Genomic DNA, 25,161 nt, shown 5'->3' on the forward strand with positions numbered 1-25,161 from the left:
CCAGTTGACATTGATGACGATGTTCTGAAGTGTGGAGCTAGGAAATCCCTGTGTTGCTTTCTGTGGAATCATCTGCATTCCATTCTGTGTATACATATCATTTAAGCGAGTGCTCCTCCTTCCTGAGCTATTCGGGAAGTGTGTACACATGGTACTCCCAGTTGGAAGTGGAAGGTCTAGGAAAGTCTAAGTAACACCTGATATCCTGCACTTGGCTCCAGTGGTGGCAGTGAACTCGATTACCAATGCAGATTTTTCACGTCTACACAACACGTAAGTGCCAAAATATTCCTATAATCTGCTGAAGTAACATTGTACTCTATTTAGAGCGTACTTTTTTCTTTAGAGTGTTTGATTTGTCTGCATATAGTTGAATAATTACAACCTGAACTTAGACCAGCTTTTGCTGTGTTTCTCGAAAGTTGATGATTGCACACAACCACACTTAAACCTAGTACACAAGATCAGAAAATCTTACGTAAAATTCCGCTTTCAAAGCGATCATACAATGATCTGATTGTTCGTACGCAGCTTTCATCCAAAACTGATCTAAGGGACAAGTACGAAATGTTTTCTCATACGATACAAGATCATCTGATTTTCATTTAACCAGTGCAGTTTTCGTCCGAAAATACAAATACATTACATCACTTATGAATTTTTATTCTGTGTTAGTGCAAATAAAAAAAGTGTCAGGTCAGTACTCAATTGTTTCTGTTGCAAATGCACTAATCACCTGAAGCAAAATGGAGTATTCTGTCGTACAAGAATTTTCGTAACTTTAGTAACTTCACTTTCGATGTGAGACTAGCATGAAAGAAGAACAGACGATCATTCATCCAATATTCTCATTGTGGATACGTGGCTCTACACTAGCAATGGAAGACACATGGGTAATAATACTTAACCAGCAGGTGTTATGTGTACAGTGCTGAAGAAGAGCTTTGTTTGAAAGAGGAAGTTTTTCCTTATCAGTGGAACGTGAAAGGCGTTTCCGTATGGGATGACATAGCACCAAAGGCATTTTTCTCAGGATAAAAGTTTGTGTTAACTGAGAAAAAAAAATCAGTGTATACGGGAGACTCCAAAGCAACAACTTCCAGTAAAGGAATGGCTGAATTGAAAGGTAGGAAGAACTGGTATCTCATTTTTGCAAATGTATTACTTCGCTTTCAACTTGGGAATAAAATCAGATGTGATGCTAAAATGCTTTAAAGGAGAAGTAAAATCAAAGTTTTTTTTGGCTGTACTTCTCCTGTGGATCACAGGAGTGCAGTTTGTTCTGCAGTCCTGTGACCCGTTTTCAGCCGACAGTGGGCTGAAGTCCACTGTTGGTTGATGTCACTCAGCCGGTCCAAGCTGGGGAAAGATCCCCAGAGTCTGGAGCGGTACCTGGCTCAGGCTCTCAGCGAAGCGCTGAGAGCGTGACCCAGCCGCTCCCTCCCCAGCCCAAGTGCTCCAGTGAGCCCTGGGGGCGCTGAGCAGACAACGGTGACTGACAGTCCCTCCCTCTGCTCAGAGCGGCCATGAGAACTCTGCGATCGACAATCATATGATCAATGAGTTCTCACACTTAGAATTGGTGGGGGACAGATGAAGCATCAGACCGATGCTGCATTCACTTAGGTAACTATAATTGGGGAAAAGAACACAAAGCCATACTTCCCTTTTAAGTGTTACTAAACCCCGGACTAAATCCGCTCTCCCCGGACCAAATCCGCTCTCCCCGGACCCTGCATTCACTATATCTGGTCTCCCCGGACCCTGCATTCACTATATCTGGTCTCCCCGGACCCTGCATTCACTATATCTGGTCTCCCCAAGACCCTGCATTCACTATATCTGGTCTCCACAAGACCCTGCATTCACTATATCTGCTCTCCCCGGACCCTGCATTCACTATATCTGCTCTCCCCGGACCCTGCATTCACTATATCTGCTCTCCCCGGACCCTGCATTCACTATATCTGGTCTCCCCAAGACCCTGCATTCACTATATCTGGTCTCCACAAGACCCTGCACTCACTATATCTGGTCTCCCCGGACCCTGCATTCACTATATCCGCTCTCCCCAGACCCTACATTCACTATATCTGGTCTCCACAAGACCCTACATTCACTATATCTGGTCTCCCACAGTACACACAACATGAAAATTCAATTATTTTAGTAAATATAAACTGCTAAATATCTTTTCTCATCAGCTGTATATAACTGTCTTGTGACTTCTATCAGTATCTGGCCGAGCACTGGTTAATCTTTTAGGAGACGTTTTCATTCTCCTCCTACTGCATGACCCCTGACCCTCTGTCTGGACAGCGCTGATTGGCCCTTTGCTGATCACAAACTTTATAATAATACATACCAAACTGAGCATGTGCAGAGTGCCTCCTAGGGCTCAGTACTATCAGATGGATTGGAGACTCTGGAGGAAGAGTGGGATCAAACAGCCTTTTTTATGTAATGCAGAGGATTAACCCCTTAGTTTCCACAGTGAGTATAACAAGCATGCTTTACTGCATATACAGACTGATTTTACTGTTGTGGGTTTAGTAACACTTTAAAGGATTAGTTCACCTTTAAAAAAAATAACCAAAAAAAAAATAAATGCACATCTTTTTACAGGGAAAAGAATGTTCATTTATTTATTTTTTTATTAGGAGCCTGTAAACCATTGCACCTGCAATTAGCAGATTGCAGCTGCAATGCAAGACTTCCTGCAGACTTTCAGTGTAAGCTGCCTGCTCGTATCTTGTATGGGCAGCTGATTACACAATGAAAGGAACCATCAATGAACTACCTAGAGCGCTCACCAGCGCCATGGTAGTTCATTGAAAACTACAAGCCGACAGCCGCTAAGGCCATGACTAAGGCTTGACAGCCGAAACGCGTTAGCTGTTTTACAGCTGTTTCATGTCATTTAAATAAAGGATGCTGCCATTTGAGGTTTCCAGAGTGCAGACTGTCCCTCCAGTGTTTGATAGTAGTTTTCCCATTCACAAAACTCTGTGAATAAATAACGTAGCTGGGCGCGCCGAGCATTTTTTTTTTCTTAAATTGTGATAGTGAGTTCTGGGAGAAAATTCCCAGCTCGCTGTCACGAGAGGCGGCGGGATCAGGGAGAGGCGGCTGGATCAGGGAGAGGCGGTTGGATCAGGGAGAGGCGGCTGGATCAGGGAGAGGCGGCTGGGTCAGGGAGAGGCGGCTGGGTCAGGGAGAGGCGGCTGGGTCAGGGAGAGGCGGCTGGGTCAGGGAGAGGCGGCTGGGTCAGGGAGAGGCGGCTGGGTCAGGGAGAGGCGGCTGGGTCAGGGAGAGGCGGCTGGGTCAGGGAGAGGCGGCTGGGTCAGGGAGAGGCGGCTGGGTCAGGGAGAGGCGGCTGGGTCAGGGAGAGGCGGCTGGGTCAGGGAGAGGCGGCTGGGTCAGGGAGAGGCGGCGGACCAGGGAGAGGCGGCGGATCAGGGAGAGGCGGCGGATCAGGGAGAGGCGGCGGATCAGGGAGAGGCGGCGGATCAGGGAGAGGCGGCGGATCAGGGAGAGGCGGCGGATCAGGGAGAGGCGGCGGATCAGGGAGAGGCGGCGGATCAGGGAGAGGCTGCAGCAGTGGTAACATGTTACTTGTTCCCAAAGGTGAACTTATCCTGTAAAGTGTATATTAACCCAAGACCAAAACTGTATAATATTGCAGCCTACCAGCCTTTAGATTAGATGTGGTGGCTGCATTTAGTATTTTTTCACACTTTTTTCCTTTATTTTATTCTGGTAATCCTGCTGTTAATACACTTACTATCCTTGGATGAATCTGTACTGAGAAGCTTTGTCAACCTAGGACCGGGATGGTGTTCGTTTTACATAACATGGTGTTAGGGCTACAGGATACCTCCATCTCTTTTTCCATATCAGGGACAGGTGTTTTGTAGTCCACAGAGACGGGAAACAATGCTAACTGATAACAGTCCAGAAGTAAAGAGTGCAGGATGTTATCAGCTTGTAAGATTTCTGGTTGGATGCATAGCTATTTTTTTTTTACACTTATTGAAGATTTAATAAAACAGTTTCAACTGTTTATTTACCAGACGAAAGGGGAACAGATAAGTGACATTTTATTAAGAGTTTAAATACACTTTAAAAAGGAATTCCAAGTATGAATATTTTATACTTTGGACAAGGTGGAGTTGCATGACTTCTCTGCTCCACCTCATCCAGTCGGAGAAGGCTTTGCCTTGGTGCCCATGCTGAGCTGCTAGCCTCCTGTGTTCAGAATGCAAAAGGCCAGCCACTCAGCACGGGACCCAGATCATTGGAGTAGTGGTGTCTAATACAGTGTTTCCAGCCTCTCGAGGAATTGGCTGGGTATGAAATATGCATAGATACATTGGTGCAAGCTGGACCAATGTAACTATGTATAAAACATCCATACCTGGAATTCTTCTTTAAAGGCGTGGGGCATCCATTTGGCCTACAGGGTAGTTGTGCAAAAGAGCAGCAATAGACATTTTTAGCTTCGACGTGCTGCATCCCACAGCAGAATATGTTCTCCCGCTACACTAAATATTTGTTGGTATTTTAGACCTTTGTTAGTCTTGGCATAATTTTATGAATGGTTAATTTCTTATCATATGCTTGTCATCTTCGGGTGACTCTTGTCAGCAAGGTCCTCCACCCCCCCTCTTTTTTTTTTTTTTTTTTTTTTTTACCTTAACCTCAGGCTTGCATTGTTGGCTAGTCATCCCTGGAACTTAAAGGGACCCATTTACATAAGTAAAAATATGCCTAGCGCAGGAAAATGCATACCATTCCACTATACTTTTCCTGCAGCTTAGACACCTAAAAAGGCAATTTAGGAGAATGAAAATGAGATTGTGATGCATTGGCTTGCATTAGTTCTAGCAAAGTGTAATCCTACAGGTCGGTAGATTGCTGATGACTAGAAATACTTGTAAGAACTTTACAATTGGGTTGATTTCAGGCTGTTTAGAATTAATTACTATCGAATCATAGCTGGAAATTCTGTAATTTCTGGTTTGTGTACACAATGTATATGATGAGTCAGAATTTGAGGAGGACGGTTGCGAAGAAAACAGTTCAGATAGAAGACCTGCATTGCAACATTGCCCTGTCCTTTTCTTACAATACCCTGATGTAAACCTGAAAGTGCTTAAAGGCACGCAAGCCTTTAAAAAAGGTTTGCTAAACTGTTTTGCGCAAGAGAGGTGTATGCAATGGATGCTTCGCTTAACCCTTTATTGCTGGAATTTTGCTCTTTAATGCTGTTCTCCATACTGGCCCTATATGTGGACCCTAGCTGTTAAAGCCCAACTCTAGGCAACTAAAAACGAATCCCTCGAAATGATCCTCCGCTCCTCCCCACAGCTAGATTGGCCCCTTCAGCTTTTTATCCTCCATGCTCCAGTGGTCTAGGATCCTGTCATCAACACATCCAATGTAGACATATGGACTCTGCTTTGGTCCTGATGACACCAAGGAACAGATCACCGCTGGATTGTGGGGTAGTACCATCTGCTGGGGAGCAGAGGATCAGGTAAGTTAAAGTGTTTCTACTCTTTCCTAAACAAAATGTGCTATTAACCCTTGCAGTGCACTGTAAGCCTAGTTTCGCATCTGTGCGGGTTTGCAACCCACGATTGCATGGGCACGGCAGCCCATTCATTTGAATGCTGTGTATGTGTTTCCCACAATATAAAGGTGCTTGCACCTTTTTCAAAATACAGGCACAAGAAAGTCGCGTGGTGATTTTGCACCAAGCGATTTCCTCGCAGTTTCCGCACCCGCAAATACGCTGTGAGTTGAGATGCATGGAGGGTTCCATTAAGAATGAATGTCAGCTACATGTGTCTCTACAAAGCAGCACGATTTGTTTGTAGGTGTGGGTACAATTGCAATACCTGCAACCACCCGCTCAAGTGTGAACCTAGACTAAGGTATCATTTTTAATTCCCAGAGTTGGACTTTAAGGCCCCCGTACACACACAAAATGAGAATATCAGATGAATAATCATCCGTTTTTTTTTGGGGGGGGGGGGTTTTGCATGCTAGTCTCCTATCGACTTAGGTTACAAACATTCTTGTACGATAGAATAAAAATTTGAATGATGCAATGTATTATATTGTATTTTTGGACAAAAACTGTACTGATTAAATGAATCATATGATCTGGTATCGTACAAGAACATTTTTTGTGCTTGTATAATTTAGGTGTATATATTCCCTTCGAATAATTTCAGACGAAACCTGTGTACGGACAATCAGATTATTGTGCGATTGCTTCGAAGGCTGCATTTTATGCACAATTTTCTGATTATGTGTACAGGGCTTAAGGCTTTGTCCATAATGAGGTCTTGCCCTACCTGTTATATGTGATATTGCTCATTCTCTGTTCCAAGCTGTTGTATTAGGTCATTGCTCCTTGGAACAACAGAACCTTGGGAACTAAGGTCCATGCTACAGAGTGCCAATGGATGAATCTCCCACAACTATTGTATAGCCATGGGTACCTGAACAGTGACTGGATAAAGATGCTGTTCGGCTGGCAATTTTTCACCAGTTTCTTTTGATTTTTCAATCAAGGGATGTCAAGCAGTGGATTACCATCAGGGCTACCTATGGAGCTCATTTCAGCCAGGTCATCAGGAACTGGACAAAATTCACTCAGTGTTTGGCTAACTTTACACTAAACCAGACACCGGGGGCATTTGTCAGTGAAGATATCCCACAGCAACATTTCCAGAAAATAAAAAAGGAGTCTATTGGAACAAAACTAAATAGATGGTTTGTTTCTGTAAGCAGCACGGTTGCCTTCACTGTCGGGTGCCTTTAGCCCTTATGGTACTTCCAGACACATTCCGTGCTAGTCTAATTACCGCGTGATCTGCTTCTACTGTACATTGAGTAACTGAAGTGCTGGGTGTTGCCTTAAAAATACAAAAGTGTATCCTTCACAGGCTGACATGACTTGTGTTTATACATCATACAAAGGCCTGAGGGAAATCTATGTAATTAACCAGCTAATAGTCACTTTAGACGCATGATGATGTCTGATGCATCACTGAGCTATCTGCTGGTCATCAACAGATGATCTGTTCATCAAGGCAGAAAGTGTCTTCTTTTCACTTCTTGCCTTGATGAAGCAGTTCTTTTGATGTCCCAAATGGTGGCAATATCTCTCGGATATTTACTTTTCTCATTGCCAACAGTATGGTGGTGAAATTTTGAGGTTTATTTGCTAAAGCTGGAGAGTGCAAAATCAGGCTCACTTGTGCATAGAAACCAATCGGCTTCCAGGTTTTATTGCCAAAGCTTATTTGAACAGTCCGAGGTTACTTCCATTACAACAGCCAACATATATGGTTTACTTATTGTAAGGAGTGTGCTCTTGTCATGTAATATTGACATATGTAATCACGACACATTTGCTAGTGACAGCTTAAAGGGAATCTCAGCCAGTCATTAAAAGCATGATATTCTAGGGACCTCTCAATGTCTGCATGTAGACTATTTCTTCCTGCAAGAAAGGTCCAACTTTATGAAAGCATAAAGTACAGTACTACAAATTAATAACATTTATTAATGCATTTCTTTCACTGCATTATATATAAATGTATGGTCATATAGACTAACCCAGAAGATATGTAACCTTAATAGTGGTATACATTAAAAATAGCTCTGGATTGCTAGCATCCAAAGTGGCCGCTGCTGGTGTGTTAGCGTGTGTCCTATCTCCATCCTAAGTGTTTCATCTTACATGACCTCATCAGGGGCTGGGCACTGCCCTGCATTTTCTTTGTACGTCACTGATGTTTATTCTGCACTTTATTACTTTAGTTTGCACATTAAGTTTGTTTATATGTTAACATACTTGTTTGTGTTTATATTAATATAAATTTTTTCAACTGTAACCATTAAGGTTACATATATTTTGGTTTGGTCTGTATGCCATTACATTTCTGCACAATGTAGTGAAGAGGTTTATTATTTAATTCTATTAATTTGGGGGGGCGTGTCCAAGATGGCGACTGGAGCGGCTGCATAATTACTAGCTCCGGCGCCTTACAACTGAATCCGCTGCCATCCGGGCAGCAGCAAGACATCGGTGGGCACCGGAGGTCTCCCCGACCCTGCCCTCACCTAGAGGTTGGGAGCGGAGCGACTTTGGCTCCTCTCTGTGGCGGCAGACACACCCGACCTGGTGCGGGCTACCGCGATCTATCCTATACACATAATCCGCTGCCATCCGGACAGTGGGGAGACTCTAGTGGGCACCGGAGGCCTTTCCAACGCTCCCCGCACCTGGAAGAGGGGAGTGGATCGAGTTTGGCCCGTCTCCGCAGCAGCTGGCATATCCGGTCTGTTAAGGCCTACCGCAGCCTGTCACAACATAGCCAGGCCCCCGTTCTGGACACCATCCGGCCCAATTGTGAGTACAACTAGCAGGGGGGAATGCAGCAAGCACCCATCAGGTCCCCTATCAGTGCTCCAGGGACTGTGACAAGTGTCTGAGGCCTATATTATCATAAACACAGCCCCTATTGGGCCTGGAGGCTTGCGGTGGCCTGCAATTTCCTGGGAGTCAGGTATCTGGGCTCACTACATCCCATCTGACCAGCTCTGGGTTCTAGAGCCCTGGAGATCCTGTACCAGGCAGTCCCCTGTGCCTTAGCTGGCCCTATTACAGTGGTTGGGCCAGCATCCGGTTTTCTGGCCTCTATTGCATATAACCACCACAGCTGATATCCACTTATCAATCCCATATGTTGAATCTCATTTTTACAATATAGAAATTGTGCTTAGACGCCTGATTGCATCTATGTAACTATATCCTTGCACCGGTATCGGGCGTTCTAGGTCCCCTGGGGTCATTACTATCCTTGGTTATACGAAATTCAATTGATCACCCCCAGGAGACTTCCTGCATGCTGTCCACCAAAAAGAAAAGTAGGGGTAATGCTCAAAAATCCCTTACGACATATTTAATGAAAACGCACAAGATTTGCAGCATGTCTCAAGATACCACAGAATGAGCATCTCCTTCCGGTTTCACACAGGATACCGCAGCTCATCCTTCAGCTCAGGACAGTGAGTACGCACAGCATCTTACTAAGGGGGATTTAGAATCTTGCCTGGAATCTATGTACACCAAGTTAGTCGCTAAATTCTAATCAGAACTCCACAGAGCGCAAACGTCCTCTCTCAGGAAATAGCTGCGTTGGGCTCCAGAACTGACTGTTTAGAAACAAAAAATGACGAGCTCAGCTTAGCTTATGGCGAGCTGTCCAGAGATCACGATCACTTGCAGACGGCCTTTACGCAGTTGCAGGCGCAGGTTGAGAATCTGGACAATCACAACCACAGGCATAATCTACGAGTTCGGGGAGTCCCAGAGACACTGACTGACCTTTCACAGGCCACAACCAAGTTATTTAGGTCCCTCCTCCCGGATCGTGATACTGGGTTCTTTGTTTGTGATCGCATCCATAGAGCTCTGCGCCCAAAACCTCCTAATGATAAACCGCCTCGCTACATTGTACAATGTATGAAAGATTTTCTGACCAAAGAAGATATACTCAGGGCTGCTCGCAATACTTCAACGATCACTTTTGAAGGTTCAACTTTGCAAATATTTCCGGATGTCTCTCCGGCTACATTGGAGAAATGCAGAAAAATGAAGGAAATCACATCCACCCTTTTTTCAGTTTGTATCCGCTACAAATGGGGCTTCCCCTTTAAGCTGATAGTCCCACACAATGGTAGCACATATATAGCTACATCTCTTCATGAAGGCCGAGAAATCCTGGCTAAATTAGGCCTGGCGGACGCCCCGTCACCTCAAAGTCCACCTTCCACTCTTCGGGTATCTTCCATTTGGCATACTCCATCTCCATGAAGGGAAAGGAGGAGAGTCAGGCAAGAACAAGGATGAAAGGATTCTGCTTATTTGTATGTCATACACCCTTTGGATGGGTTTTTGGACAATGCTGAGATCTCTTCATACTCATACGTTTATTATATTTGATTTCCTCTCATCTATCTGGTCGTGCAAAAGTTCAGCAAAGGCCTTCAGACCTTTACTTTACTACCCTGTACGCTAATGTTTTAGGACTCTTGGACACGTGACCACACCCTGCCGCCTAGCATGGCCGGAGATGTCACCACCCAGTTGTGGGTTGGCAGCTCCGTTCCCCGTGTTTCACGGCGGCAGAGTTTGGGCCCAATTGGAACTTTGATGTTTAATTTTTCTGTCTTTTCAGGAAAGGCAGATAGCCTATCTGATCCATGGTTTATAGCGATTCCTTTAGTTGTAGAGGTTCTTAAAGCTCCAATTCTATTGCTTTGTTTCTATTTCTGACAATTTTGGTACATGTTGTTGTTTATACACCAATTTGTGGACGTCCCGGCCGCCATATTGGGACTTGGATGCTCCATAAATTGATACTGGCAGATTTTGCCTTCTCTGATGTGGATCTGAATGTTCCACTATTTAGACAAACTATAAGGGATACCTTTCAGATGAATACCATAATGCTGATACATATGATTCTTGTTTGCCATGGTAATCCAGCGTATCTCACATAATGTCCAGGGTTTCAACTTACCAAATAAGCGTAAGACTGCCTTCCTTCAATACAAACGCCTAGGGACAAAAATTATTTTACTACCAGAAACTCATTTTGGAGCTGCTAAACACCCGACATATTTTCATAGATCTTACAAACAGGGGTTCTACACTTTACACTCTACTAAAAGTAGAGGTGTGGCTATTTTTATACACAACTCATTTCCCTTTGATATTCAACATGTTTATCGCGACCCTGAGAGCAGATTTATCATTATTAAAGGCACCCTCTCGGGTCGCTAATGTTTATGCACCAAATTCTGCGCAAGCATCCTTCTATTCCTGTTTTTTCGAAAACCTTGATAGGTTTCTATCCCCTCATTTATTGGTGGGAGGTAATTTTAATTTGGTAGCTAACCCCCTTTTAGACAGAAGCTCGTCCTCACCATCCTCCCAGGCCTTCCCAAAATCCCGTACCAAAAAATTAGATACACTTCAACTGGTTGACTCCTGGAGGGCACATAATGTAGGAGCTAGAGATTATTCATTTTACTCGCACCCTCATGACTCTTATGCTAGACTAGGTTATATCTATTGTTCCCCCATTCTGCTAGCTAACTCTAGGAAAGCCTGCATTCATTTAAGCCCTGGTCAGATCATAATATTATCGTGCTATCCATCACTTTAATAGGTTTAGCACCTACCCCCTACTCTTGGCGACTCAACGACTCTATGCTTACGGATACTAACTCTTGCCAAGAAGTAGTTACTTCTATTCAAGAATATTTTCAGTCAAACACAACTCCCGATATCTCCCCGGCCATCTTGTGGGTAGCCCATAAGGCGGTCCTGCGAGGCCGCCTTATATCCATGGCTTCTTCTAGAAATAGCGGGTGCCCCAGTGCATCTGACTATGCAGTCCTGCCTATTGGGAGCTCGTATCTCGGGGGTTCAGACTGAGGTTATGAGGCTTATCCATATCATTTGTATATCCACCCTATGGGCTATCGCTCTACACTGGAAATCTCCTATGGTACCATTGGCCTCTGTTCTGCATAGAGTTGATGCTGTGATGCTCATGGAAAGAATTCATTATACTTTACTGGACAAGATGCACTTATTTAATAGAAAATGGGAAATTTGGAGAACTCCTAGACATTTACTATATGACTAAGGAACACCCATGTTCGGATAGATTGATTTACTCTGTTGGTAGGTGTATTACTCTGCCTACCTCTCTATTTACATCGCTCATGTACTTTAAACTCTTTTCTCTCCTCTTCTCTTCTCTTTTATTTTTCTTTACTTTACATGATTGTGCCATTTTGAAATGTACACTTCAGTTGTAATCGTTTGTAAACAAAAAAAATAATTTTATTAATTTGTACGGCAGAAGTATTGCATAGAGTTCTATAGGATCTGTTTCTGCATACAGGTCAATTCCATGTGTCTAAGCAATGAAAACTCTTGACTGTACCAATGTTATCAAGTTAAAGTTTGTATTATCTATGCAATCTGGCAAGCAAAACATATTTAACTGTCGGATAGGTAAAGCTGCCAACCAGGGACGGACTGACCATTCGAGCACTCGGGCACTGCCCGAGGGCCCGGGGTCAGTAGGGGGCCCCATGAAATGCCCCTGGTACCTTTTTATAGGCTTTTTTTGAGTGTGGGCACGGACACAGGGGCCCCATGATCCCCTATTGCCCGGGGGCCCCATGAATTGTCAGTCCGCCCCTGCTGCCAACACTACATAGAATGTAGCTACAGATCACAGCCCGCATTGTGCAACGTTCATTCTTATCTTGGGATTGAAATGTTTTCTTTCTTTTTGCTCTTCCTCCACACAACCCTGTATTCATTAGTGTGCTTTGGTTTAATATGTAGTACCTGACAATAATATGCTGTACACACCACCTTGGGCATAAGCAGCCATTCCACGTTCTGTAATAACAAATACGAATATGAACATATCAGGACAATTAAATTTGCCAAGACTGCTTGTGCATCAGAGCAGGACAAGTTCCAAAGGTCAATCTTTGTAAAGCCTTATTAAACCCTCCCATGTAAAAAGCCTGTGGTGCTACTGTCCTCCACACTTACTGTGTTTGAAGTGGTGCCCTCCTCGTGTAGCCTGTCCTTGCTTTGTGATTTTGCTTCTTAACATTTGCTCTCCTTAGTCTCCTTTTGTAGAGCAGGGTCCGGACGAATTTCGATTCATCTATGGGCAGGCTGCTTGTACTGAAGTCAATTCATCGAGCAACTTCACTACAACCAGCTTGTTGGATTTTTTTGTTTGATCACTGTATTGATAGGAAAATCCCTCCCACAGAGCTTTTGTATTTTCAGAGCAGGAGGTTTCCCTGCCATCTTAATACAAAAGCTTCTGCTAGAGGGAAGCTAGCAGAAGCCTGAAGGTTTTGTGCCAATATTGACCGGTATTTGGAATTGTTCATCATTCCCTCTACTTTGACTAAGGCCCCAGTTCCAGCTGAAGGAAAACAGATGCCACCACCGTGCTTCACGGTGGGTATGGTGTTCTTTTGGCGATGTGCAGTGTTGTTTTTGCGCCAAACATATCTTTTGGAATTATGGCCAAAAGTTCAACCTTGGTTTCATCAGACCATAACACATTTTCCCACACGCTTTTGGCAGACTTCAGATGTGTTTTTTGCAAAATTTAGCCAGGCTTGGATGGTTTTCTTCGTAAGAAAAGGCTTCCATCTTGCCACTCTACCCCATAGCCCAGACATATGAAGAATACGGGAGATTGTTGTCACATGTACCAGACAGCGAGTACTTGCCAGATATTCCTGCAGCTCCTTTAATGTTGCTGTAGGCCTCTTGGCAGCCTCCCAGACTAGTTTTCTTCTTGTCTTTTCATCAATTTTGGAGGGACGTCCGGTTCTTGGTAATGCTCTGTTGTGCCATATTTTCTCCACTTGCTGATGACTTTCTTCACTGTGTTCCATGGTATATCTAAAGCCTTGGAAATTCTTTTATACCCTTCCCTTAACTGATAACTTTTAACAATGAGAGCTCTCTGATGCTTTGAAAGCTCTCTGCGGACCATGGCTTTTGCTGCAGGATGCAACTAAGAAAATGTCAGCAAAGACCTACTAGAACAGCTGAACTTTGAGGTTAATCAGAGGCACTTTAACCACTTGCTTACCGGGCACTTATACCCCCTTCCTTACCAGGCCAATTTTCAGCTTTCAGCGCTGTCGCACTTTGACAATTGCGTGGTCATGCAACATTGTACCCATATTAAATTTTTATCTTTTTTTTCTCACAAATAGAGCTTTCTTTCCGTAGGACACAGCTATCATGGAGATCGCCGGGTGCGCGCCCCAGGGGGCACGCAGGAGACTGCGTTCTGGGAGGACGTCATATGATGCCCTCCCAGAACTGGCCAGCCGCAGTGTAGCCGTCATTTGGCTATCTGCGGTCGGCAGCTGGTTAAATGATGACCGGTGTGTACTGACTCCTATTTAACATGATTTTGAATGTGATTGCTTAAATTTGAACACGGCTACATCCCCAGCTATAAGAGGGTGTGCACACTTATGCAACCGCATTATTTTAGTTTTTTATGTTTGTTTTTGAATTTAGTTGTACAGTTTATAGGTCACACTAAAGGTGGAAAAAGTTCTCTAATGATTTATCTTTGTCTCATTTTTCTATATCACAGAAACCTGACATTTTAACAGGGGTGTGTAGACTTTTTATATCCACTGTACCTCGAATGTGTGAATCAGGGAATCTGTGTGCTTTTTTTTCTGCTGGCTGATCAAAAAATACAAAAGATCCATCTGTGGTCAGCTTTAGTCCCAATTAAGCAGAAATGCACATGAAGTATATATTATCTGCAGGATGTTCCTTCAATAAAGTGTTATCGCACCAGAGAGGCTTTTTTCAGTAATTGCCATTGTCTATACTAGTTAGACCTGGAGAGAGGGATCCTCACCTTGCACCAGCAGTGTATGTTCACCTTTTTGGATGCCACCTGCCTGTGTGACTTTTTCAAGGTGGTTTGAATGCAAACATCCAGGTTTAATGCCACATTTTTGTTTTAGCTTGCAGAAGTATTTTGTGATGATGATTTATGTAACATTACATGATGCTGGTGGCTAGGAGACGCATCGAAAAACAAATACTATATGTTTTCTTAGCCATTTCCTTCTAATGACTGTCATACATGAGAATTGCTTCATACAAACTTTTCCTTCCTTTGATAATGTGGAACATGACATCATCATAGGAGGTTCTGTAAGCTCCTCTTAAAAGCTCTTTGTGGATCTGTACATTTTCCCCTCGTAAATAAATGTATGTAGGTTGAACTGAACTAAATCCATCTATTCCACGTTTGCTACATTTGGAACTGTTGAAATGGCTCTAAAGCCTTGAAATTTCTACCTTAAAGCTTTCCCTGTGTTAAGGTAAAAAAATGTCCCATTGTTTTGTATTTCCCCCTTATCTCTCTTTATACTTGCCTGAGTCCTATCTCAATCCAGCACTGTGCCCGTTTGCAGCAGCTCTCCTCTCTCTCTGCTCACAGAGGCAGCAGCAGGAGCCATTGGCTCTTGCTGCTGTCAGTCAAATCCAGTTAGAAGGGAGCGGGACAGGACTGAGTGCTGTGTGTCAATAGAAGCACACAACCCAGCTTGGGATCGAACTCGCAGGTGTGCCACAGCAGCTTCCTGTCGTGACACACTGAGAAGAGGAGGTACCAAGTGTTCCAGCGGGTGACCCAAGAAGAGCAGGTTCAGGGCTGCTCTGTGCAATACCATTGTTAAGTATAACATGATTATTATGTCATTTAAAAAAAATTTCCTTTACGAACGCTTTAATGCTTATTTTAGTAATGACGTTTAGTGGCACTTTCCATAGTAGTGTACAACAAAAAGATATCTTTAGTTATGAGATTTGGTGGCCATTTTGGAAAAAGGATGGTGCGATATTATGACTTGCACTGAGTTTGCCATGTTGGTCATCATGTAATAGGAATTAGCGGCATATTCCAATAACTCATGGGAAGACAGGAAAGATGACCTTTTTGTGAAAGAGTTCTTGGATCAGATTATGCAACCAAAGCCAGCGGTCAGACATTTCTGAGGTTATGATGGTGGCACTTGTTTAGCCGTTGTTTTAAATCCAAGGCATACAGTTGGAATGACCAACCAGGTGAACAGACCAGCATAGAACACGAAGCTAAACAAAATAAGAATTCTCCAGAACTTTGTGACGTTTAAAAAAACAAATATATACAAAGCATGTACAAAATCCTATTATATGAGACTTTGTGCCTATATAACCTATTCATTATGTTTTCTTTCAGATTGTAACTCCGTTGTACATAAAGGCTGCAGGGAAAGCTTCACTCCCTGTGCAAAAGTCAAAATGAAAGTAAGTGTCCTAGTTTTCATGCGCCACTTTTCATTTAATTAATCTTTTTGTAAAATCCAACATTCATTTGGCTGATGCTGTCACTGGAACAGATGTCCCCATTGGAAAATTTCACCTCACCTCCAGTTCTGGTGACAACAGTGAAATAATTGGGATTTCTATTGTTCTTTGACCAGGAGACACCATTCACAAGGACAAATAGTATGAACTTACCCTGCTGCAACACAGAGCAATACGAACCTAAGGCAGGCCATAGACAAATTGAAATCTGAAACAAAACTAGCTCATGTGATTGTGCCATCAATTTTTTCACACTAATGATGCAAAAAAATTAACAATTTGAAATTTTTTTGCATATTCTATGGGCCAGTGTTAGTTGAAGCAATCTGCAACCAATCTGTTGTGGGGTGTTTGGCAAATGGTGACACCATGCATGATCTGATGTAAAAACAAGACCACACACCAGATTTCAGTTAAAGACATTACTGGAGTTCCATATGAGACCAGCGTAACATTTGAGGGGCACAGGAATCCCCTTAATCAAGGGGACCTACAGAATGACTAATATACAACATATCTCTTGTTCTGTATGTCACTTTGACAAGGGGGACCAATGTGCCCCCAAAAGATTCGTTGGTCTGGTATGGAACCCCAGTAGAGTTTTCAACTGAAACCTGGTATGCTGGAATGCAAACATGACAGGTTTTAACATGTCTATCCAAACTACAAAAAAGGTTTTGGCTTTTAATATATTTTAAAATGGATTTGCAGGAATTAAGCATATTTGAACTTGTATATATATTTCAATATAGCACCAGAGTACTGTATTTTATGACACTTTAAAGAAACATCTCTGTGAACTAACCTTCACCATCACAAAAGAATATACAAAGGAGAAGCATTCAGTGATGTAGTGTCTGGGCTGTGAGAATCCTATAGCCCTGTGGCAATGTATACATATGTATTCAGACAGGTGTTATCCGTCACACCCCTGTACCTCCTGTACTCACCTGTTGTGTTACTGTCTCCAAAAGCCTTCTCCAGACTATATAAAGACTACATTGCTGCTTCCAATACTGTTGGGGAAACAATCAGCTAAATCTGCTTATCCCCGTGCAATTCATATGATACAGAATATGTGGGCTTAGTGGTTAACACTACCATCTAGCAGCACTAGGGCTGTTGACTCAAATCCCAACCACGGCACTACCTGCATAGAGTCTGAAGGTTCTCCCTGTGCCTTTGTGGTTTCCTGTGATAACTCTAGTTTCCTTCCACATTCTAAAGACATTCTGTTTATTTAATTGGCTCTTGTCTAAATTTGCCCTAGTATGTGTATGTATGAGTGTGTGTCAGGGTCATTTACACTTGCTTGGCTTTAACGCACATTAAAGTTCCTACCGCTTCAACATAGCTTAGTAGTACCCCCTCTCAGCAGATCCCCAGCTCAGCAGATCCCCAGCTCATTCGAACCCCTGCTCTTTTGAAACCCTGCTCAGCAGATCTCCAGCTCATTCGAAACCCTGCTGAACAGATCCCCAGCTCATTGGTACCCTCGCTCTGCAGATCCCCAGCTCATTGGTACCCTCGCTCTGCAGATCCCCAGCTCATTGGTACCCTCGCTCTGCAGATCCCCAGCTCATTGGTACCCTCGCTCTGCAGATCCCCAGCTCATTGGTACCCTCGCTCTGCAGATCCCCAGCTCATTGGTACCCTCGCTCTGCAGATCCCCAGCTCATTGGTACCCTCGCTCTGCAGATCCCCAGCTCATTGGTACCCTCGCTCTGCAGATCCCCAGCTCATTGGTACCCTCGCTCTGCAGATCCCCAGCTCATTGGTACCCTCGCTCTGCAGATCCCCAGCTCATTGGTACCCTCGCTCTGCAGATCCCCAGCTCATTGGTACCCTCGCTCTGCAGATCCCCCACTAAGTAGTACCCCTAGCTTTGTTTATCCCCTACTTAGTAGTACCCCTAGCTCTGCTGATGCACCACACAATAGTACCCCCTGCTTCGCTGATTTTCTGCCGCTCAGTCCTCTCTCTCCAGTCTGTTCTCACCTTTTGCTGTAGTGTTCCCATGTTGCATACCGTGTGTGCCGCATGCTGGTTGCTCCACTCGAGTCTGGATCCTGCTCACCTTCCTGCTGCTCACCAGATGTGATGTCTGCAACAGACACTTCCAGAATATATACACATGAACCGGAAGTGACTGCTGATAACATTTTTCCAGTTGGCTTGCTGCTTTCACAGTTCATCCTGGGATATCTCATACCTGCAATACCTCCAAAACAAAGTAAAGCTACCTCTGAATAAAATCCTCTCTAAAGCTGCAGGTGCTGTGAGCTTTGTAATAGACTTCTAGGAGACATTTGAATCACCAATAAAGACGTGGGGTATAATTTTTGAAACAAAGCAAATGCAGCGTGTAAACAGGACTGTAAACTTACCATTTTATTTAGTGACCGTTACTTGGGCATAGAGTGCTTTAAAAAAGCATGTCCAATGCCACATTTTGAAGCAAGTGTAAGCGAGCCCTTAGGGACCTTAGAACTGCTTGAGGGACTAATGTGATTGTACAATATATATGTAAAGCTCTGCATAAATTAACGGTGCTATATAAATGCCTGTAATAAATAAATAATATAACTTAACTGAAGCTGTTTTGGCATCCGGATTACTTGCCAGCTACTGTTCTAGGCAAACTGGAAAGATAATGATGATCCTTGTATACAGGCAATAGGTTAAATTTCATCTATTCGCCAAAGGGCTCGTTCACATTTGACTTTATTTCTAACTCTTGCCAAATGTCCCTATAGCTTATGACAGGCATTTGGGAAGCATTTTTAACACTCCCCAAATGCCCTATTTTGAGGCGGTTGATAGGCGTTTGCCAAGCGTTAAAACCGCACCATAACCGCCTATAATGAAGTTAAATGATATTCGCAACTGTGTCGCAAACGCCTGCCAGGCGCTTGAGGAGCGGCACCTTGGGCTTGAATGGGAGGCTTAAACTCCTCCTGACTCAACATGAGTCAGTTTTGCTGTGACGTGACGCGATGCGACGCTAACGCTTCAGTGTGAACAGCACTGTCTGACGCCTCTGACAAAGCTAGTGTGAACGAAGCCTAAGTGTAGTCATTGCTAATTACTGTTGGATAGTGAAACAGCTGTATGCAGTTGATACTACTGTTTAAAAGGTGGATAATGCAGTACCCTTTTACTTTTATTAAACCGCTTTATTCTTGCAACTGAACAGTGATACATAATAAATGTCTTTCAGCAACAAAAGGTTCTGCAACCCAATGATACCTCCTCGTTACCTGTGGTCATCATGAGGAATAAAGGCGAGTATGAGTTTTTGTGTGTTTTGAGTTGTTTGGAATACATGAGCAATAACTAGAAATGTATGCCTATAAAGAAGACTAATTTGCGTGTCCCTATATTATTCTGAAGCTACATAGCAGATGATGATGAAGGGCATTCTAACACTGAATTAGTTAACAGGACAGGTTGTGCGTTTTGTTCTCCCATTCGATCTTTAAAGCTACATTTCTACTGTGGAAAGAAGTGATGAGCTCAGGCATGTTGGGACACAAGTCTGAACCCTTGTGAGCTATCCCACTAAGAGGGTGTCAAAGCCGACAGCCAGTCATAGCCAGCAGAGACATTGCCTGCCCTGCAGCCCCACTGATACACGTCATTTGCATGTGTGCAGCTGCAGGGCGAGGAATGCCTTCACCACCTACGATTGGCTGTCGGCTTCACGGCACGATCGCTCAGGCGGGTTTGAACACACCTGAACTCATCCCAATGGGAAGTAATAAGAGTATGTAAAATGTTTGAATGATGGGCAACAGCCGCCATGTTGTTTAATTTTGTCATCATCCAGTCATGCTCATTAAGATGAAAATGTAGAGAAACCACCACTTTCCTCAATTTTCCCAAATCTGTTCATTTCATAAAATGCTATTGCTAGTAGATCTCCCCATACCTTGTCCCAGTCTGTAAGTTCACATACATTTTAACTATCCCTACATGTATGATGCTTGGGAACTTTTCTACTTTTTGATGACCTTCCCTTGTCCAAACTCAGAATGTGATAGAAATCTCATAGCTGCATGTAACTGAGACATTGTGTCTCCTATAAACATGATGTAAAAGCATTATCTGTTTCAATTGAGTACTTTAGATTCCTATCAAAGAACTTTATTATAACAAGCAGTCTGTTAGGTTATTTATTTTAAAATTCTTCCTTGAGATCTGTGATGCCAGTCATTCTAATGTCTGGATTGAATGGAAAAATATAGGAGTGAACACAAACAGGCAATACTGTATTTAATTACAGTAGTTGTAGCGAACAAATACACCCTGCAAATATTCTTTTTTAATGTACCAGCCATTTCTGTGTTTGTTAGCCGTATACAGTAAGTATTTGTCCTGCATTGTGTATGTTCAACTCATTTAATAATCTCCCTTTGGGATTAATAAAGTATTCTGAATCTAAGTTATGGTGTGGATATTTTTTTTCAGGTTCCCAACCGAAGGAAAGGCCTCACTCAGCAGTCATTGCAGCAGATGAAACAACCTTCTCATCTCTTAGCTTTGCAAACAGAAGGCCACAGACTACAATCTCTATATCCAAGAGTATCTCCACACAGAATATTGCAGGGTAGGTAAATCAGCATAGGCAATTGTAGCTGCTGTGGAGCTAGATTTCTCTTGGGGTACTAAAAATGTTGTGTGGAACATAAACATTTATAAGAAATTAAAACACTAGAGATGTGTGAAGTTTTCGGAGAGGTACAGTGGATATAGAAAACAATCACCACCCTCCTTTAACCACTTTATGAACAGCAACCCGTTCCTGCAGTGCTCCCGTCCGGCCGTATATGTACATGGGCCAGATGGGAGCAGTGCAGGAGCGGGTTGCCGTTCATAAACGGCACCCGCATTTACAGCCTGTGCACGGTCCCTGGCACTGGAACACGGATCGCTGTACGGGACCTCTGTTTGTGAGGTCCCGATCATGTGATCACTGATTGGCCAATCATTGATCACATGAATAGTAGTAAGCAAGATGTCACTTCCTGACATCATTGCTTACCACTAGTGAAATCTGTGAATGATCATGGAGAGGCAGGGAGGTGATGTCACGCTCTCCTCCTCGTCCAACCAGAGAACACTTTGCATTTATTCAGAAAACACAAGGCATTCTTTGAATGGCACCCATGCTGAGCAGCTGACCTCCTGTTTTCACAATTCAGCAGGGCAGACGCTCAGCATGGAACCCGGAAGCTAGTGTGGATCACTGGAGTAGTGTTTACTTCAGTGATTTCCAGGGGCATTGGCCAGTTATGGTATTTGCATAGTTGCATTGGTCCAAGCTGGATCAATGTAAAAATTGTAATAATTAGCTACACTATTGTAGTATTCATGTATGCTGTGTTAAATCCTTGCTGCTAAGATGATCATCTATTTCCCTTATCCTTTTGTTCTGACTTTGTTTGCATTAAAATGGCTAAACAGCGGTCAGTTTATACCATATGCACATGGCATTTAAGTATCAAGAAATTTGTATAATGTTTCATTAGCCATGTAGTAATTTTTGTTCTGGATCTTTTTATTCAGGGTTGGATGTGATGAAAATATTTGGGGCACCTGGAAAGTTTTGTCACAGTCAACAGACTCTTTGCACAAAATCAGCAGGGTCAACGAATCTATGGAGTCTCTTGTGGATGAAGGTAAGAACCCCATGTAGAATGTCCTATTTCTGTCACACATAGTATATGAAAAAAATGTAAACGTATACAGGACATTCATTGGCACAATACTACAATACATTATTATTATTATTATTATACAGTATTTATATAGCGCCAAAGGGTATGCTCAGCCCTGTACAGTAGCAAGGGGGACAGAACATGAGAGAAGACAGTAACAATACACTACACGAGGGGTTCGAGGGCCCTGCTTTTTCAAGCTTACAATCTAGGAGGGAGGGGAAGGTGGCACAGGAGGAGATGGCTGTGGGGGATGGAGTGGTGGGAGGAGTGGAGGAGGTTAGTTGTTAGGTGAGGTCGGGTGTTAGGTGAGGGCGAGGTAGGCTTCCCTGAAGAGGAGGGTTTTCAGGGTGCGCCTGAAGGTGAGGAGGGTAGGTGACAGTCTGATGGATTGGGGTAGGGAGTTCCAGAGGATGGGGGATGTCAGTGTAACACATTGCGTGCTAGTTTCTGAAAACATACCCCCAACCCACAACATTCACAATTCTCATATTTATAAATATAGCATCATGTACAGTGGGGATCGAAAGTTTGGGCACCCCAGCTAAAAATTTGTATTAATGTGCATAAAGAAGCCAAGGAAAGATGGAAAAATCTCCAAAAGGCATCAAATTACAGATTAGACATTCTTATAATATGTCAACAAAAATTTGATTTTATTTCCATCATTTACACTTTCAAAATAACAGAAAACAAAAAAATGGCGTCTGCAAAAGTTTGGGCACCCTGCAGAATTTATAGCATGCACTGCCCCCTTTGCAAAGCTGAGACCTGCCAGTGTCATGGATTGTTCTCAATCATCATCTGGGAAGACCAGGTGATGTCAAGCTCAAAGGTTTTAAATGCCCAGGCTCATCTGACCTTGCCCCAACAATCAGCACCATGGGTTCTTCTAAGCAGTTGTCTAGAAAACTGAAACTGAAAATAGTTGACGCTCACAAAGCTGGAGAAGGCTATAAGAAGATAGCAAAGCGTTTTCAGATGTCAATATCCTCTGTTTGGAATGTAATTAAGAAATGGCAATCATCAGGAACAGTGGAAGTTAAAGCAAGATCTGGAAGACCAAGAAAAATATCAGACAGAACAGCTCGCAGGATTGTGAGAAAAACAATTCAAAACCCACGTTTGACTGCACGATCCCTCCAGAAAGATCTGGCAGACACTGGAGTTGTGGTACACTATTCCACTATAAAGAGATACTTGTACAAATATGGTGTTCGTGGAAGAGTCATCAGAAGAAAACCTCTTCTACGTCCTCACCACAAAAATCATCGTTTGAACTTTGCAAATGAACATATAGACAAGCCTGATGCATTTTGGAAACAGGTTCTGTGGACCGATGAGGTTAAAATTGAACTTTTTGGCCGGAATGAGCAAAGGTACGTTTGGAGAAGAAGGGGCACAGAATTTAATGAAAAGAACCTCTGTCCAACTGTTAAGCATGGGGTTGGATCAATCATGCTTTGGGGTTGTGTTGCAGTCAGTGGCACAGGGAACATCTCACGAGTAGAAGGAAAAATGGATTCAATAAAATTTCAGCAAATTTTGGATGGTAACTTGATGCCATCTGTGAAAAAGTGAAAGTTAAAGAGAGGATGGCTTCTACAAATGGATAATGATCCTAAACACACCTCGAAAGCCACGGGGGATTACATCAAGAGGCGTAAACTGAAGGTTTTGCCATGGCCTTCACAATCTCCTGACCTCAACATAATTGAAAATCTATGGATAGACCTTAAAAGAGCAGTGCGTGACAGACAGCCCAGAAATCTCAAAGAACTGGAAGACTTTTGTAGGGAAGAATGGGCAAAGATACCTCAAACAAGAATTGAAAGACTCTTGGCTGGCTACAAAAAGTGTTTACAAGCTGTGATACTTGCCAAAGGGGGCAGTACAAGATATTAACTCTGCAGGGTGCCCAAACTTTTGCAGACGCCATTTTTTTGTTTTCTGTTATTTTGAAAGTGTAAATGATGGAAATAAAATCTAACTTTTGTTGACATATTAAAAGAATGTCTAATCTGTAATTTGATGCCTTTTGGAGATTTTTCCATCTTTCCTTGGCTTCTTTATGCACATTAATACAAATTTTTAGCTGGGGTGCCCAAACTTTCGATCCCCACTGTATATGACCCATTAAATCACAGAGCTTTTTGTGATGGTGAAGGTATATATTCTTAATGCATTTCTCAGATAGACTGTTTCAACAGGAGATGGGAGGAGCAGCATTGTCGTAAATATGCCCAGAAACACACACCCATGTGGTGACCACACATAGCCCCAAAGGCCTCCAAGGGGCCACAGGTAGATTATAAAAAAAAACTGTAAAACCCACAAACCAGGAAGGATGGTAAAGCAATTGTCACAAGAAAAGAAATTGACACATAGCTTAGGACAAGTTTTTTTTTTTTTTTTTAACCAGGAACCTGTAAAGCATTGCACCTGTAATCGGCATATCGTGGGTTCAATCTCGGGCTCCTGGTATGGGCAGGCAGTTACTGAATGACAAGAAGCTTTGATTAACTACCTAGAGTGCCCACCAGCAGCCTGGTAGTTCATTGAGAACTACAAGCTGTCAGCTGCAATGGCTGCTGGTAGCTGAAGTTCTCCCATTCACAGAACTGTATGAATGAATGGTGGAGCACCGCATGGGCGTGGTTTTTTTTTTTTATTTTTTATTATGACAGCGAGTGTGGGGAGAAGATCCCCGTCCCACTGTGAAAACAGGGGATTGGGGTGGGGGGCTGCCTACTGGAACAGTAACATGTTACACCCTGAATATAGGTGTTAAACTGCACCGCGTGCTTGAGTGACTTAACTCTTAGACTGTCAATAACTGGGAGGAGACAATACGTTTCATCCATCCATTAACTTGTAAATATGTGTGACTAAAGCTGGCCATACATGGATCGAAATTCGGCCAGTTACATCTCTGGTTCCCCTTTCTTATCTATCAGTCAACTACTAATGAACCAGCTTGCTGGAAAATTTTGCTTTGATCAGCACATGTGGCTGATCAGTGTATTCTGACAGTGCGGTTGTCCCGCTGTCATAATACAGTGACATAGTGGGGAAGATTCCTCTGTCCACCTCAAATGTATGAATGTTGGAATGTGTTTTTTTTTTTTTCCAGCCTGCTGGACCATTGAACCATATATGGCCAGCTTAAGTCAAGAGTTGTGACAAGGTTACAATATACTGAAACCCACTGATAGTGTGAACATCTACACCCTGTTCCAAATTATTATGCAAATGATATTTTTCTCATTAACAAAAATAATTGATGTAAATAACAATCAGCATAATTCTCATGTTATCAACTATTAAGAGTACAATTCACATTTTATTGAACAAACCTCCTAATGATAACAGTATTTTTTTTAAACATAAAACACTTCCAATGCACTG

The 25,161-nt window shown here is 43.0% G+C and overlaps 1 protein-coding gene across 2 annotated transcripts in view; it reads left to right on the forward strand.

Moving 5' to 3' along the window:
• The window catches only part of AKAP13 (A-kinase anchoring protein 13), a 425,147-nt gene that overhangs the window by 354,924 nt on the left and 45,062 nt on the right, over window positions 1-25,161 (forward strand). For both annotated transcript variants that reach the window (XM_089687654.1, XM_089687655.1), the window contains 4 exons: window positions 15,906-15,973; window positions 19,254-19,317; window positions 20,504-20,642; window positions 21,602-21,714. In XM_089687654.1, the coding sequence (XP_089543780.1) occupies window positions 15,906-15,973; window positions 19,254-19,317; window positions 20,504-20,642; window positions 21,602-21,714 (384 nt within the window). The remainder of the gene's footprint in view (window positions 1-15,905; window positions 15,974-19,253; window positions 19,318-20,503; window positions 20,643-21,601; window positions 21,715-25,161) is intronic.

This window comes from Staurois parvus, unplaced genomic scaffold (assembly GCF_062004578.1).
Source record: "Staurois parvus isolate SC_StPar_1 unplaced genomic scaffold, SC_StPar_1.0 ptg000432l, whole genome shotgun sequence".
Classification (NCBI taxonomy): Eukaryota; Metazoa; Chordata; class Amphibia; order Anura; family Ranidae; genus Staurois; species Staurois parvus.